Below are 17,210 nucleotides of genomic sequence, written 5' to 3' on the forward strand. Positions count from 1 at the left end.
CATTCAAAAACAAAATTTTACTGTTCATGTAAACCATATAGGAACTAATCACATTTTCTTCCAAAATGCAACCAGCTATTTAGCAAATCAAGGTTTTAAAGTACATTTTATGAATTAACCTTTCAAACCACTCATTCTGACAGCTGCACTTTTTATCTCCAACATCCTCAATAAGGCTGTGCTAATTTCCTTTCAAATCCATTTTGCAACACGTCAGCAAAGGTTTGACGCTTAATCTTGCCCTTATATAGCATCACATCACTCTTCAACTTCCTTGATATCACTCAATATTTAATTTTGACTATTACTCAAATTGAAACAGCTAACTGAGCTTACTCATATTACCTGAACTATGTATTAATGATAGCTGTTTTGTAATCTCACCTTTCCTTTCCAAACAGTTGCTCAGGTTACTTTAAATGCTTTTTTGTGTCATCCAAATTTAAAGCTTCATATTTTACTTTCCAGACTTTGTTTCAAAGTCTTTCAATAGAATAGCTCTACCAAAAATGCTTTCACCCAAATATTTCAAAACTGTGCAAAGATGAATTTTCATCCACAAACTTCTTTGCCCTTCTAAAGGCATAAGTAACAAGCGTAAACTATGTGGAATAGTTAATTACACAGGTTATTAAAAGTTACATGGAGTATGAACCAACACATAAAATGTAATACATTTAGCAAACAAAAATTGTTCCAAGAGTAAGAGTAAGAGGTTCAAGGGATGCATGAACAAATGTTTGAAGTTAGCATGATCAAGTCGAAAATGCTAGGAGAATGTGAAGACTGCAGATGCTGGAGATCAGAGTCGAGAGTGTGGTGCTGGAAAAGCACAGCCAGTCAGGCAGCATCCTGAGGGCTCATTCCTGATGAAGGGCTTATGCCCAAAACATCGATTCTCCTGCTCCTCGGATGCTGTCTGACTGGCTGTGCTTTTCCAGCACCACACACTCAAAGAGAAAATGCTGTCAAAAGTACCCTTGACAAAGAGTAGAAAAGCAAAGAAGTTATGTCAAACCTTCACAAACCTACTGGTTTGAGCTCTGATGGCATACCATGTTCAATTCTGGCACCATATATGAAGGATGTCAAAGAGATTTACCAGAACAGTACCAGAGCTGAAGAACTTCAGCTATGTGGGGAAGCGAGAACAGATGATATTGTTCTCCTCAGAGCAGAGAAGGTTGAGGGGAGATTCAACAAAGAAAAGCAAAAACTGTGAAGGCTTGTGATAAGATAGATAGTGACAAAATGTTTTCACTGGCAGACGGGCCAGTTATTAAAGGACGCAAATTTAAGATAGTTGGCAAATGATCTGGGACTGGACTTTTACATAAATGATTTGGATGAGAATACAGGAGGCATAGTTTGTAAATTTGCAGATGACACCAAAATTGGAGGTGTAGCGAACAATGACGGAGGTTACCTCAGAGTGCAATGGGATCTTGATCAGATGGGCCAATGGACTGAGGAGTGGCAGATGGAATTTAATTTACATAAATGTGAGATTCTGTGTTTTGGAAAGGCAAATCAGGGCAGGACCTATACACTCAATGGTAAGGTCCTGGGGAGTGTTGCTGAACAAAAAGACCTTGGAGTACAGGTTCACAGTTCTTTAAAAGTGGAGTCGCAGGTAGACAAGATAGCGATGATGATGTTTGGTATGCTTGCCATTATTGGTGAGAGCACGGAGTATAGGAATTGGGAGGTCATGTTGCAGCTGTACAGAACACTGGTTAGGCCACTTTGAGAATAGTGTGCAATTCTGGTCTCCCTCCTACAGGAAGGATGTCATGAAACTTGAAAGGGTTCAAAAAAGATTTAAGGATGTTGCCAGGGTTGGAAGGTTTGAGTTACAGGGAAAGGCTGAATAGGGTGAAACGGTTTTCCCTGGAGCGTTGGAGGCTGAAGGATGACCTTATCAAGGTTTATAAAATCATGAGGGGCATGGATAGGCTAAATAGGTAAGGCCTTTTCCCTGGGGTGGGTGAACTAGAGGGCATAGGTTTAGGGTGAGAGGGGTACAATTTAAAAGGGACCAAAGAGGCAACTTATTCCATGCAGAGGGTGGTGTGTGTATGGAATAAGCTGCCAGAGGAAGTGGTGGAGGCTCAATGAGGTGGGGTTAAATGAAAAGCATCAAAAATGGTGATCACTGAATTAGTCTGCCTGTATATATTTAACTACAATTGCCTGCCTGTACAAGTACAGCTTAATGTGACATAAAGTAGTATTCAGCGCAGAACATACAACGTTGGCTGAACAGTTTATCCCCATCTATGGGCATAGTAGAACACACTGAATTGTTAACTATCAAATGTTATTTTATTTTCTCGAGGTAAATTGGGTGCAAAAAATCTATCTTAATAAGTACACTGACAGTGGTGGCCCTAAGCCAACCATTTAAACCCCAAAGTCACAGAAAACTAAATAAAACAATTTAACTATTGTGTTTTATGTAACACTACCACCCCACACCAAACAAATCAATCCTCACCTACCTAAACCTTAACAACTTGGCTACAGGCATATCCTGTATTGCCAATTTTCACAGAAGATATAAAACAACAACTTCTGAATCTTATTTCAGTTGACCAAGCCCCTCTTAATAGAAGGTTAACAGTAACTTTTGAAGTGGGAGAAGGCAGGAGAAAATTAAAAGCAAAGGTGTGTAAACTCTAAAAGTATTAACCCAAGGAGGCAGAAGCACACCACAATAGTCTACCTGTCTGGTCAGACTGCCACCGAGGTTCATTGTGCCAGAGCCAGTCTTGTTTGTCTGTAGCCAAAGCATAACTGTGGAGGTCAGCTTGTAATGAGCAGTACGTCCACTTGATTTCTCCTAGAAATTGAATTAGATATCAAACATCAATTACAAATAAAACACTTCTTTTTCAAATATATTATTGCTTTCCAAGTACAGAATGCATTGTAACAGGGAATGTTCAATATGCAAATAAGTGTATTATATAAGGGAAAAATGGATAGGTATTTGAAACAGAGAAAAACATCAAAACAAAGGGCTCCAATTCAAGTTTTCAAATGGCCACTTTTTTTTTTTAATTATAAACATCTGACAGTCTATAATTATTATAACATTTATAAATTAGGAGTGCGCCAGGTGTAATGCAAGTATATTTGTTTATAAAGCAGTTGATAACTGTGCCAGGACCGTGAAAACGCTGCTAATTACAGAAATATGTATACTTTATAATCAGCTTGCATGAAGAGCAGAACGTTGTACAAACTCTGTCAATGATAGTTAACAGGCATAGTAAGTTGTGCAGATGGGAACAGGGTGTTACAAAGTGACTGAGTAAATGCAGTTCAATATGGGAAGGCATGAAACCATTCAGTTTGGATCAAATAAGTCAAGTTAGAGTAATTACTCATGGTAAAACATTAGGAAATGAAGAGATGCTTAAGGGTCAGGTATCCCTATACAAAATTTAAAAAGCTGATACAAAAATAGCCTTTAACTCAAGGGTCTTGGAATACTGAGCTTGCACATTCCCTTCGTGTCTGCGTGGGTTTCCTCCTGGTGCTCCGGTTTCCTCCCAGAGTCCAAAAATGTGCAGGTTAGGTGAATTAGCCATGCTAAATTGCCCGTAGTGTTAGGTGCAGGGGTAAAATGTGGGGGAATGGGTCTGGGTGGGTGCGCTTCGGCGGGTTGGTGTGGACTTGTTGGGCCGAAGGGCCTGTTTCCACACTGTAAGTAATCTGATCTAATCATAAATAAGAGAAAGTGATATGAAGTCTTAGGCAGACCTCATCTGAATTCTCATTCAATTACGGATGCCAAACCTTGGGGAACAATAAGTTGGTCTTAGAAGGGGTATTAGTTGAATTACCATAATGATATAGGGGTTTAAAGGATTATGAAATCAGGTGGTGTAAACCTGGTTTGCATTGCCTAGAATTTTAAAGGTTGAGAAGTGACCTAATCAAGGTATTTAAAATAATAGGAAGATGCAATATGGTAGACAGAGAAAATATTACCTCTGATAGGGAACCAAAAGGACAATTTCCTAAAATTGTAGTTAAGTCAGCTAGTGAAATTAGGAAGCATTTTCCCATAGAAAAAAAGGTTTTAGCTTATCTGGAACACCCCTTGCTTGAAAGGGCTCAAAGAACTGAATAGTTCTCTTCTGTTCCTATGTAACTCAAGATTTCATGGGAATCACTTTTTTCTGCACTACAGTTGTTAAAAATTTTGTTTGTCTGTAATTTTGAACATATTGCCCATATTTCTGTTTGGCAAAATGGACTACTTCACAGTACATTAGCTGGCAGAAAGGCCAATTTTTAATATCTTTCACAAAAGTTTTAAACAATACGTTAACTGTGCATAATCTTGGTGGAGTGGCATTCAAGGAAAGACCTACAAACCTCATTCTGCAGTTAACGGTACATGCTCCCAACCTCCCATTTTAAAAGACAATAGGAAAAAGCATTCTAGGTCTGCTATCAGGAGACAAGCTACATTGGCTATGGTACTGCATAGTTATTGTTGGTGACACACAGGACAATGTGAAAGTGCATCATGGTGCAGAGAATAGCTCTAGATTACAATTAACAGTTGACAAATTTTAAAATCAAACTTTTGACCTGGCTAGAAATTCCTGAGTTTTCAGCAGATTGTTTTCAAGGGGGTCTGTAGCATGTTGATAATGTTATTGAACTTATAATAAAACAGAGGCTCTCATTCATACTCTGGATACAAGACGTCAAATTATATCTTGAGAAATGTCAACCCAATTAATGAAAAAAAATCTCTCAAATGAAATCATCATAAATTTATTGGATTGGCAGAAAAGTTCACCTTGTTCACTACTTCAGGCAGGAAATCTGCAATCCTTACCTGGTGTGGCAAATACATGGCTTCCTTCAATTGTAGGTAGTTTATCACCATCTTAGCAATTAGAGTCAAACAATAAATGCTATTCTTGCCAGATTCAGTCACATTTCAAGAATTAACAAAAAAAATTTCGAACTTAACTATCTTGAAACAGAATCTACTGGTTTCCCTTCAGGGTGTACCTGAACTTCCACCACATGTATGGAGTCCCAGCAGCCTTTGATCTTTTTTGATCCATCACCAGCTTTCTTGATGAGTATCACACCAGCAAAACCATGGTCTAAGTCCCAGAGGTATACAGAAGAGACTCCTCCTTCAAAATATCTGCCAGGCACATGGAAATATAAGTTAACAAATATGTTGACAAGTTTGTGAAGTAGAAACATCTATGCCATTTTCAAGAAAACAAAGTATTTGTCCTAATGAGTTGCTCATTTACTTGTCTAACGTTACATAAATGTATCTTTTACTTGTATGGAGAATCACAGCCAGATTGAGTGTATTTTCTGCACCTTGTGCAGGATAGGATGTGAGGTGTAATCCAGTATGTGGCCAGTGCTCCTATATTCTGCTTTATAGGAAATACAAATTCTGCTTATGGGCATACAATCATCCAGAGGAGAAAAATCCATTTTAGAACCACAAAACTTAACAGACTGTTAGGAGTGACAGCAATTCCAACTTCACTTTTTCCAAGTTAACCATAACGAATATGATCTGGACATGTGACAAGATCACTCAATTTTCACAAGGTATCTAATCTAATCTAAAGGATGCTAAATATGCTGTAAACATAATTAAATGAGAAGCCATAGCAGCTTCAGAGTGTGAAGTTACTGTGTACCAACATTTTAGTGCAAGTAAACTGCCATTTCTGAATATCATGGGATCAACAGCAGCATTGGACAAAGAATCAATGTGGTTTTTGGATTGGAAATGCAAAATGTTCAGAAATTAAACAAAAACAAATTCACTAAGTATTAAACAACTTTTTCAGGCAAGTATAATTTTTTTATTAATTTGTGACTTTTTAAACAGCAGCACGGACAAATGTACAGAACAAACCAACTAGTTATAGAGTCAAAAATGTACAGCATGGAAACAGGCCCTTTGGTCTAACCCGTGCATGCCGACCAGATGTCTCAACCCAATCTAGTCCCACCTGCCAGCACCCGGCCCATATCCCTCCAAACCCTTCCTATTCACATACCCATCCAAACGCCTCTTAAATGTTGCAGTTGTAACAGCCTCCACCACATCCTCTGGCAGCTCATTCCATACACGTACCACGTGAAAACGTTGCCCCGTATGTCTCTTTTATATCTTTCCCTTCTCACCCAAAACTATGCCCTCTAGTTCTGGACTCCCCGACCCCAGGGAAAAGACTTTGTCAATGTACCCTAGCCACGTCCCTCATAATTTTGTAAACCTCTATAAGGTCACCCCTCAGCCTCCGATGCTCCAGGGAAAACAGCCCCAGCTTGTTCAGCCTCTCCCTGTAGCTCAAATCCTCCAACCTTGGCAACATTCTTGTAAATCTTCTCTGAACCCTTTCAAATTTCCCAACATCTTTCCGATAGGAAGGAGACCAGAATTGCACGCAATATTCCAACAGTGGCTTAACCAACGTCCTGTACAGCCGCAACATGACCTCCCAACTCCTGTATTCAATACTTTGACGAATAAAAACAAGCATATCAAACACTTTCTTTACAATCCTATCTACCTACGACTCCACTTTCAAGAAGCTATGAACCTGTACTCCAAGGTCTCTTTGTTCAGCAACGCACCCTAGGACCTTACCATACAGGACCATACAAGTCCTGCTAAGATTTGCTTTCCCAAAAATTTATCTGAATAAGCCCCATCTGCCACTCCTCAGCCCATTGGCCCGTCTGGTCAAGATCCTGTTGTAATCTGAGGTAACCCTCTTCGCTGTCCACTACACCTCCAGTTTTGGTGTCTTCTGCGAACTTACGAACTCTACCTCTTATGCTTGCATCCAAATCATTTATGTAAATGACAAAAGGTGGAGGACCCAGCACCAATCCTTGTGGCACTCCACTAGACACAGGCCTCCAGTCTGAAAAACAACACTCCACCACCACCCTGTCTTCTACCTTTGAGCCAGTTCTGTATCCAAATGTCTAGTTCTCCCTGTATTCCGTGAGATCTAACCTTGCTAATCAGTCCCCATGGGGATACTTGTCGAACGCCTTACTGAAGTCCATATAGATCACATCTATCGCTCTGCCCGCATCAATCCTCTTTGTTACTTCTTCAAAAAAATTCAATCAAGTTTGTGAGACATGATTTCCCACGCACAAAGCCACGTTGACTATCCTTAATCAATCCTTGCCTTTCCAAAACATGTACATCCTGTCCCTCAGGATTCCCTCCAACAACTTGCCCACCACCGAGGTCATGCTCACTGGTCTATCGTTCCTTGGCTTGTCTTTACCACCCTTCTTAAACAGTGGCACCACGTTTGCCAATCTCCAGTCTTCTGGCACCCTCACCTGTGACTATCGATGATACAAATATCTCAGCAAGAGGCCTAACAATCACTCCTCTAGCTTTCCACAGAGTTTTCGGGTACACCTAATCAGATTTATCCACCTTTACCCATTTCAAGACATCCAGCACTTCCTCCTCTGTAATCTGGACATTTTGCAAGATGTCACCATCTATTTCCCTACAGTCTATATCTTCCATATCCTTTTCCACAGTAAATACTGATGCAAAATACGCATTTAGTATCCCCCCCATTTTCTGCGGCTCCACACAAAGGCTGCCTTGCTGATCTCTGAGGGGCCCTATACTCTCCCTAGTTATTCTTTTGTCCTTAACGTATTTATAAAAACCCTTTGGATTCTCCTTAATTCTATTTGCCAAAGCTATCTCCCGTCCTCTTTTTGCCCTCCTGATTTCCCTCTTAAGTATACTTCTACTTCCTTTATACTGTTCTAAGGATTCACTCGATCTACCTGACAAATACTTCCTTCTTTTTCTGAACCAAACCCTCAATTTCTTTTGTCATCCAGCATTCCCTATACCTACCAGTTTTTCCTTTCACCCTGACAGGAATATACTTTCTCTGGATTCTCGTTATCTCATTTCTGAAGGCTTCCCATTTTCCAGCTGTCCCTTTACTTGCGAACATCTGCCTCCAATCAGCTTTTGAACGTTCTTGCTAATACTGTCAAAATTAGCCTTTCTCCAATTTAGAACGTCAACTTTTAGATCTGGTCTATCCTTTTCCATCACCATTTTAAATCTAATAGAATTATGGTCACTGGCCCCAAAGTGCTCCCCCACTGACACCTCAGTCACCTGCTCTGCCTTATTTCCCAAAGGATTTCTCAAGTTTTGCACCTTCTCTAGTAGGTACATCCATGTACTGAATCAGAAAATTTTTTGTACGCACTTAAATTCCTCTCCATCTAAACCTTTAACACTATGGCAGTCCCAGTCTATGTTTGGAAAGTTAAAATCCCCTACCATAACCACCCTATTATTCTTACAGATAGCTGAGATTTCCTAACAAGTTTGTTTGTTTCTCAATTTCCCTCTTGACTATTGGTGGGTCTATAATACAATCCCAATAAGGTAATCATCCTTTTCGTTTTTCTCAATTCCACCCAAATAACTTCCCTGAATGTATTTCTGGGACTATCCTCCCTCAGCACAGCTGTAATGCTATCCCTTATCAAAAATGCCACTCCCCCTCCTCTCTTGCCTCCCTTTCTATCTTTCCTGTAGTATGTGCATCCTGGAACATTAAGCTGCCAGTCCTGCCCATCCCTGAGCCATGTTTCTGTAATTGCAATTATATCCCAGTCCCACGTTCCTAACCATGCCCCGAGTTCATCTACATTCCCCGTGAGGCCCCTTGCATTGAAATAAATGCAGTTTATTAGTCCTACCTTGTCCCTGACTGCCCCAACTGTTGACTCGCTTCTGTTCTCAACTGTACCTGTCTCAGATTGATCTCTTTCCTCACTATTTCCCTGGGTCCCATCTCGCCGGGTCCCACCCTCCCTCCCCACCCCCCAACCCCGCCACCTTACTAGTTTAAATCCTCCCGAGCAGCTCTAACAAATTTCCCTGCCAGTATATTAGTTCTTGAAAGAAGCTTCAATTTACTGAGTATTTTTAAATTCCACAATACAAGACAGAAGCACCAAGGGGCATGGAAAATAGGGCTCAGCTGAGCAATGTGAAAGTCTGGAACTGATCTACTTAGGCTGTGAGATTAAAGAAACATTGTTTGCATGACCCATAGGCCACTGATAAACAAAATGCATCTCGAACATTTACTCTCAAAATTAACTTAGGGCCATCCTTTAAGATTTTGCTTCCTGGTATAATGGAATGCATCTTAGTATTACTGGCCTAAGGAATCATTGTAATGAGCCAAGACCCACGCATCTGGATTTGACATGGATTGTATAAGTACACAAGTGTATAGATGTATGGAGACACAGTCAACTACAAACTCACCACCACTTCTCTCACACACAGACACACTGTTTCTTCATTGTTATTTGGCAAAAGTTCTAGGATTCCCTGCCCAACAGGACTGTGGGGCTAAGTTCATCTCTCAGACTGCAGCAGTTCATAAATGTAATTCATCACTGACTTCACAGGGGCAACGAAGGTTGGATAATGATGAATACTGACCTTAACAGTGACTCCCACATCAAGAAAATAAAAATAAAAATGAAGCAGATATATGTATATGCCTCTCTAACACCAGCCACATAAATTATTTTACACCAGTTTAAAAAATGGCACTTGCATACGTGTCGCTGTTATTATGGTTGACCATGCACGAGTTCATTGCAAAATAAATGAAATAATTAGCCTGTGATTAAGTAGCTTTTTAAATTGTTTTACTTTATACAACTGCTGCTTGGTGAATAAGCTATGGAAAGATTGCAGCATTACAGGGGTGGAAAAATCTGTTATGCATTAAACTCTAGGGAGAACACTGGCAGGATACAGCACATCTTAAATGCATAATAGTATTGTATAACATAATAATGGTGCTTTGTCAAATACCAGATTTTGGAGACCCCTCCCCACTAAACAAAAAAATTAACTTGAATACGAAAAGCCTACCAGAGGGCAGAGCAATTTTCAGCTTTTATAGACAAGCCTTGTTCCTGGTAAAATATGCTAGCCATGTACTGGATGACTCAAAGTCTGTTTTTACTTATATTGTAACCCTGTTTCCTTACAACTCAGTATAGTTTGAATCAAAACCCCCCTGGATAGCAATCTAAATTTCAATTGCTGTTGTATTTTTTTTTTAACTAGTTTGTTAGCAACTAGATTTTCAATGACTGCATGAAATCTTAAAGTACTAAGGTTCACTTCATAGTACGTATGCTTAAATAAGAACACTGATGCCCCAGGATGCAAGCACATGACCATGAAGCATCCAAATTTTTTATTATCTGGAGGTGATTGTATTTTGGATGCGTTTTTAAATCAAGGCACCTTTTCTATCATAAAATCATAAATAGGGCTGTTTGCTGACAATTTTATAATTTTCAACTCCACTCACTCCCTTTGATAATAATGTGGCATGCGGTAATCTATAGTGACAGGTTAAAGTGTTGCTTTAAATTCTAGAAAAATGACCATCTTCAACCAGAAAAGCTATAACCACCTGCCTTCCAACCTTTGAAATCAATATCATCATAAAATTTCCCAACGCTGTCTTGGGTGTTACTACTGACCAAACATTTCTCTGGAGCAGCTATACTAACATCTCCGCCATAACAGCCAGGCAGAGGCAAGGTACTCTGCAATGAATTGCTTATTCCTCAAAGCATGCTCACCACCTACAAATTAAGTCAGGCAGGATACGCTTCACTTAGCTCCAAGATCGAGCCACACTAACGTGTAAGAAGCTAACACCATCGCTAATAAAAACAGCTTCTGACAAATGCCCTTGTCGTCATGAATTTCATATTCATCACCTTATCACCAATGCACAGTGGCTCAGTATATACTGCACACCACATACATTGCAGTAAGTCACCAACCTTCCTTCAAGAACATCTCAAGACTTGCAGTCTCTCCCACCAAAGAGGTCAAGATATCATCTCCAACTTAAGTCACACCTCATTTAAAATTGGAAGCATACTTACAGTCTTTTATCAAATCATGGAATTTCCCACCTTGTAATGTCATGGGGGTCTTATCACCACAAGGACTGCATTGATTCAAGGAGTGTAGATGGCCCATTTCCCAAGGACAAATAAAGAAAGCAAGATTTCAACTTTCATTGCAAAACAAATGGAGGAGGATGGGATCAACTCAATTCCCAACAGATGACTGAAACAACAAACAAACCATATTTTCATGCTTTTTGCTTCTCTGCTGAGATCATAATTGGCACCCTTTTATTCCAGCCAAGTCGGTCATCTGAAGCAACTTTTGGACAGTTTTTAACATTATAAACTGTTTTGAAAAAACAGATGGAATCGCTCTATACTGAGATCAGGAACTCATATGGGCCTTGAGGGGACATAACCAGTACCCAGGTTCAATGCAATTGGACAGTCCACTGTAGAATTTGAAGAAATTCCGGATAACATTTTAAGAATTCTCCCATTCAGCAGCTACAATCTAAAATCAGCTTCATTCCAGGTAATCGTTTGAAGTTTATGTCACAAATTAAAAGGTACTAATTTGAAGATAATTCTAAAATTAAACAGATGGACCAAATGAAAATGATGTTTAAAACATTTGATAAATGTCTGGTTAAATTCAGACCTACTGGATTAAAAGTGGGAAAAATATTATTAAACTTAACTGAGCGTAAGACTTACAGGTCTCGGTACTGATCAAATGCTTTGTTGGCTTCAACTTCCAGTTTTCGCAAGCGAGCTGATGGCATGGCACCATCCTCCAGGGGAGGATCATATTTATTACTCCATGGTGACCTGAGAGAGAAAGAAGTACAATTAGAAACATGGGCATTATGAGCACTTTGTTTACTTTAGAACAAAAACCTGCAGATCATCCAATAAATCAGTAAATACACAGAAATCAGTCTTTAGCTAATTTGATTCACTCCACAAGATATCAAGAAACGGTTGAAAGCACTGAATACTGCAACATTCCAGCAATAGTACGGAAGAATTGTCCTGCAGAACTTGCCGCACCCCTAGCTAAGCTGTTCCAGTCGGTGTACAAAATTGGCATCTACCAGACTGTTCTGCAGTTTATCTCCATGTAAATAACATTTGCCTCCTCCTCTTTTTGCCGAAGTGCATATTGGCACTTCACTAGTTACAGGTGGTCATCCTGCAAATGCACCATTACAAATAATGTCCTGTACACAGAAAGCAGGTTAAATCCAACCTGGCCAATTATCATCCTATTAGTCTAGTAAAGTGATGGCAAGTGTCATCAACAGGGACCTTGAAGCTGTACCTGCTCAACAACACCCAGTTTGGGTTCCACCAGGGACACTCAGCTCTTGACCTCATTATAGCCTTGGTTTAAATATGGACAAAAAGAGCTGAATTCCAGAGGTGAGGTGAGGTGAGAGTGACTGCCCTCAACAGCAAGGCTGCATTCGATCAAGTTTGGCATTAAGAAGTCCTAGCAAAACTGGAATCAATGGGTATCGGTGGCAAACTGTCCATTGGTTGGAGTCATATCTGACACATAGGAAGATGGACGTGGTTGTTGGAGGTCAGTCATCGCAGCTTCAGGACTTCTCTGTAGCAGTTCCTCAGGGTATTGTCTTTGGCCCTATCATCTTCAACTGCTTCACCAATGACCTTCTCTCCATCATAAGGTCAGAAGTGGGAATGTTCGACGATAATTGCACAATGTTCAGCACCATTTGCAATGCCTTGGATACTAAGGCAGTCCATGCTCAAATGCAGCAAGATCTGGACAATATTTAGGCTTGGACTGACAAGTGGCAAGTAACATTTGAACCACACAAATGCTTCGCTATGACCATTACCAACAAGAGACCGTCAAACCATTATCCCTTGACGTTCATTGGTGTTACCATCACTGAATCTTCTACTATCAATACCCTGGGGGTTATCATTGACCAGAAACTCAACTGGATTCACCACATAAACGCAGCGGTTCAGAAAGGTATTACTTTCTTAAGGGCAAATAGGGAGGGGCAATAAATGTTGGTCATCCACCAATGCCTTCAACCCACAATGAGTTTTTAAAAAGTTATTTGTAATGATGCATTTGCAGGATGACAACCTGTAACTAGTGAAGTGCCACAATCCTGTGAGCATCTTTGGTCTCTTTATCAAAGGAAAGATATACAGGCATTGAAGGCAGTCCTGAGAAGGTTCACTGGGCTAATCTAGGATATAGAGGGATATTTTTTATGAGGAGAGATTGAGTAGTTTGGGCCTGGACTCCCTGAAGTTTAGAAGAATGAAAAGTGACCCTATTGAAACATTTAAGATTCATAGAGGGCTTGATAGAGTGGAATGGATAGGTTTGTCTGCCCTTGTAGGAGGGTTTACAACCAGAAGGCATAATCTTAGAGTAAGAACTCACCCACTTAAGACACAGATGAGAAAGAATTTCTTCTCTCAGAGACGAGCAAATCAGTGGAATTTGTTATTACAGAGCGCTGTCAAGTTGAGTCATTAAAAATCTCTCTGTCTCAGCCTTGAATGTTCTTAATTAGCAAGCAAATCAAAAGACAGGGGTAAAAGAAAGCGTCGTAGAGTTGAGGATCATCAGATTAGTCATGATTTCATTGATTGACAGAGCAGACATGATGGGTGGAATGGACAACTTCTTATGGTCCAATTTTTCACTTGTATCAAGTAAGTTTTAGAGCAGGCTGTCTGCTTAACTATCTACTAGGACAGAACGGAAGTTTGACGACCAACTGAATGTAATTATCCTCAAGTTAAAATCAGTGTCATCCATAACTGCAAGCAAAACTGACTTAAGAAGTAATGTAATCAGAAACAAATTTTAATGAGTACTTTTAAACAATGATGTTTAATCCTCATCAGATTAATAACAACATCCAACAACTGACCCAATGAGTCATCTGAGCCAGCCCTTTCTGATTGAGGGATTTGAAGTGGTAGATCAAAGTAGACAGCTTTTTGACAAATTAGATTCTCCCATTTCAGGCTCATTTGTGTAGGTTTGTCTTCAATAAAAGAAGTTCACAAATCACTTTACAGGCAAGGATTTTATTTCTTCCCCATCTATCGAGCAACGTTCCTCTAACTTGGTTTTCTTGGATGTGAATGTGATAGAAATACAATTACCTTTCTTGATAGATTGTATTTATCTCGCGTTTTAAAAGAATCCATATACTTGTCTGAAAATTAAAATGGTTGCTCAGAAACAGCTAGCCTAACTCAGCATAAACAGATTGTAAACAGGTTTGCCTCTAGGCAATTAAGGATGGACAATAAATGCTGGTTTAGCCAGTGATGCTCACATCACATGAATGAATCAAAAGAAAAACTACAAACCATCCCCTCGTCGGGTATTAAGAGCACTAGAATTTCACTATTTTCACCAATCTGTCGAAACTGCTTAAACATCCAAAGGGAAAAATACCTTGATAAACTCACCAATTGCCCCATGTTCAGTCACTATTCATCAAACTGTTGGGTTTCAAGTTGCATTGGAGTTCTTGAATAGCACTTATGCAATTGCCACCAATTTTTCCAAAATTTGTCACAAGTAGCTGGTTAAAGGGCGCTTTTAAGAATCATCTTACAATTAGAAGCTCACTGATGCTAGAAATTTAGAACGAAAATCCCATACTGTGTATTTTAGTCAAATATAGCCATGTGACCTGAAAATGAATACTGGTCCCCTTGCAATATACTGATTGGAGTACATGAAATTCAACTATGGATTTATTTCAGTTTATTATTTCATTTAGCGTACACAAAGTAATGTGCCATTGTGAATATTTTCAGGTTTCTGACCGAAGATGTTCTTCCACAATAAGTACTTTACTATGACAAAAATCACGTAACATCAGGTTTTAGACTAACATGTTTATTTGGAAGCACTAGCTTTTGGAGCACTGCTCCTTCATCGGGTGATTGTCCACTTAAGCCTGTTGGTTATAACCTGGTGTTGAGTGATTTTTAACCTTGGACACCCCAGTTCAACACCGACACCGCCAGTTCCTTACTCTGATAGGAGTTATAAGTTATTACATACAAGTCTAACAATGGTTAGAAGGTTCTATTCCCATGTTTGCATCCTCTGTACTGAATTTACATTCTGCGTCAATCTATAATTAGCCTATTAAATGTCTTAATTTTAACAATTTATATCATATCCCTGAGCCTTTTCTTCTTGAATTTAATTATCTTCATCCTCAACAATGCTGGAGAATTTTAAATACAGAATCATCTTTATTGCAGTACTCTAAATGGTTCCACTCGCTTTCCTTAACATGGGCATAGTTCACCATGGGTGGTCTTACTTAATAAACTACAAGTTTCATTTCCTTGGGCTTAAATATTCCTCAAATCTGGTTGTACACCCTTTCGTTTTATTATTTGACTTTCCAACTGCTAACATACTTCTTACATCAGGGCATTTTAAATTTGAAACTATCTTTTGTTACGTTATACACTGATGTGCCCTCACCCTGTTAGTGTTAACATCTACGCATTTCATTTCTCAAAAACAAAACTTATATCTAAAGTTGTACTACCTTGGTATTTCTCCCACCAAAATTCTATTGGAGCAAACCTTCCATTTTCAGCTAATACTTAGTATTCAATTAAACCACTTAAGAGGAGACTTTTTTCTAAAGAACTCTTGCAGATAGATTTAAAACCATGAATGATTAAAACGTTGTGTTGTAAAAACAACTGGCAGACTTCATCCATATTTATGTGGCATAAAGCTTGTTTATTTATATGATTGTACTATAAAGAACAAAAAGAACACAAAATATTAAACACAGATGTTACCAACTGCAGTGAGTGAAAGGCTTGCACAGCAAGAAAAAACACACAAGCATAAGTTGAAGATCCGGGTAAACTTAACACATTAAACTCCATAATAACAGGAACACTGCTGACTCTTTTTTCCATTAACAGCTGGGAAAGATACACAGTCAAGTTCCAATGCAGAAATTAGATTTGTTTCAGAGACTAGAATGAAGAATTGTTGGATGCAGTTCATTAAACATAGAAATTTATTTGAAAAATGATGTACCATCTTGAAAATGGGCAGGTTGAAAGTAAGGTAGACACTTGTGCTCTGAAACTGGAGATTTCCTTACCAAAGATTCAATGAATTTGGGTTTTATTTTATCTGTCACCATGCTATTCAGACAATTCAATACTGCATTCAAACAGTTCCATCCAAATGCAACCCTGCTTAAATGAGTCTGAAAATCTGCTTTACTCTCTGGCTACAAAGTTGCAATGTTAGTAATTGTAAGTATCTTCTCAAGCAAGTCAGGATTTATTACTGAATTTGTCAAATCAAATAAAACAGGATGTCAATATGATTAAAAATGCAAAACTTTCCTGAAAAGCCTAGCAGTTAGCCTCACTCTCCTTTCTACATTAGGAAATTCCAGGTTTAGATTCCACTCCAAGGATTAAGCTGAAATTGCAGCACAAGACATAGAACATTACAGCACAGCACAGGCCCTTTGGCCCTCTATGTTGTGCCAACCTGTGAAACCAATCTGAAACCCATCTAACCTACATTATTCCAATATCCTATGAACATTTAAATGCCCTTAATGTCGGCGAGTCTACTACTGTTGCAGACAGGACATTCCATGCCCTTATTACTCTCTGAGTAAAGAACCTACCTCTGACATCTGTCCTATACCTATCACCCCTCAATTTAAAGCTATGTCCCCTCATGCTAGCCGTCACTATCAAAGAAAACAGGCTCTCACTGTCCACTCTGCCTAATCCTTTCATCATGTATATCTCTATTAAGTCACCTTTCAACCTCCTTTCTAACAAAAACAGCCTCAAGTCCCTCACCCTTTCCTCATAAGACCAGTACACAGTACTCCAAGTGCTGCTGCACCAGAGTTTTGCACTGCTGCAACGTGATCTCATGGTTCTGAAACTCAATCCCTCTGCCAATAAAATCTAACACACTGTAGGCCAATCAACCTGGGTGGCAACTTTCAGGGATCTATGTACGTGTACACCAAGATCTCTCTGCTCAATCGCACCATCGAGAATCTTACATTTAGCCCAGTACTCTGTTTTCCTGTTCCTCCTCCCAAAGTGAATCACCTCACACTTTTCCGCATTAAAGTCCATCTGCTACCTCTCAGCCCAGCTCTGCAGCTTACTTGTGTCCCTCTGTAACC

The 17,210-nt window shown here is 39.4% G+C and overlaps 1 protein-coding gene across 2 annotated transcripts in view; it reads right to left on the reverse strand.

Annotated features, from left to right (window-relative positions):
- The window catches only part of capzb (capping actin protein of muscle Z-line subunit beta), a 123,998-nt gene that overhangs the window by 21,857 nt on the left and 84,931 nt on the right, over positions 1 to 17,210 (reverse strand). For both annotated transcript variants that reach the window (XM_060852444.1, XM_060852443.1), the window contains exons 4-6: positions 11,704 to 11,817; positions 5,041 to 5,182; positions 2,726 to 2,842 (exon numbers count right to left, since the gene is read on the reverse strand). In XM_060852444.1, the coding sequence (XP_060708427.1) occupies positions 2,726 to 2,842; positions 5,041 to 5,182; positions 11,704 to 11,817 (373 nt within the window). The remainder of the gene's footprint in view (positions 1 to 2,725; positions 2,843 to 5,040; positions 5,183 to 11,703; positions 11,818 to 17,210) is intronic.

Source organism: Hemiscyllium ocellatum, chromosome 37, assembly GCF_020745735.1.
Source record: "Hemiscyllium ocellatum isolate sHemOce1 chromosome 37, sHemOce1.pat.X.cur, whole genome shotgun sequence".
NCBI lineage: Eukaryota > Metazoa > Chordata > Chondrichthyes > Orectolobiformes > Hemiscylliidae > Hemiscyllium > Hemiscyllium ocellatum.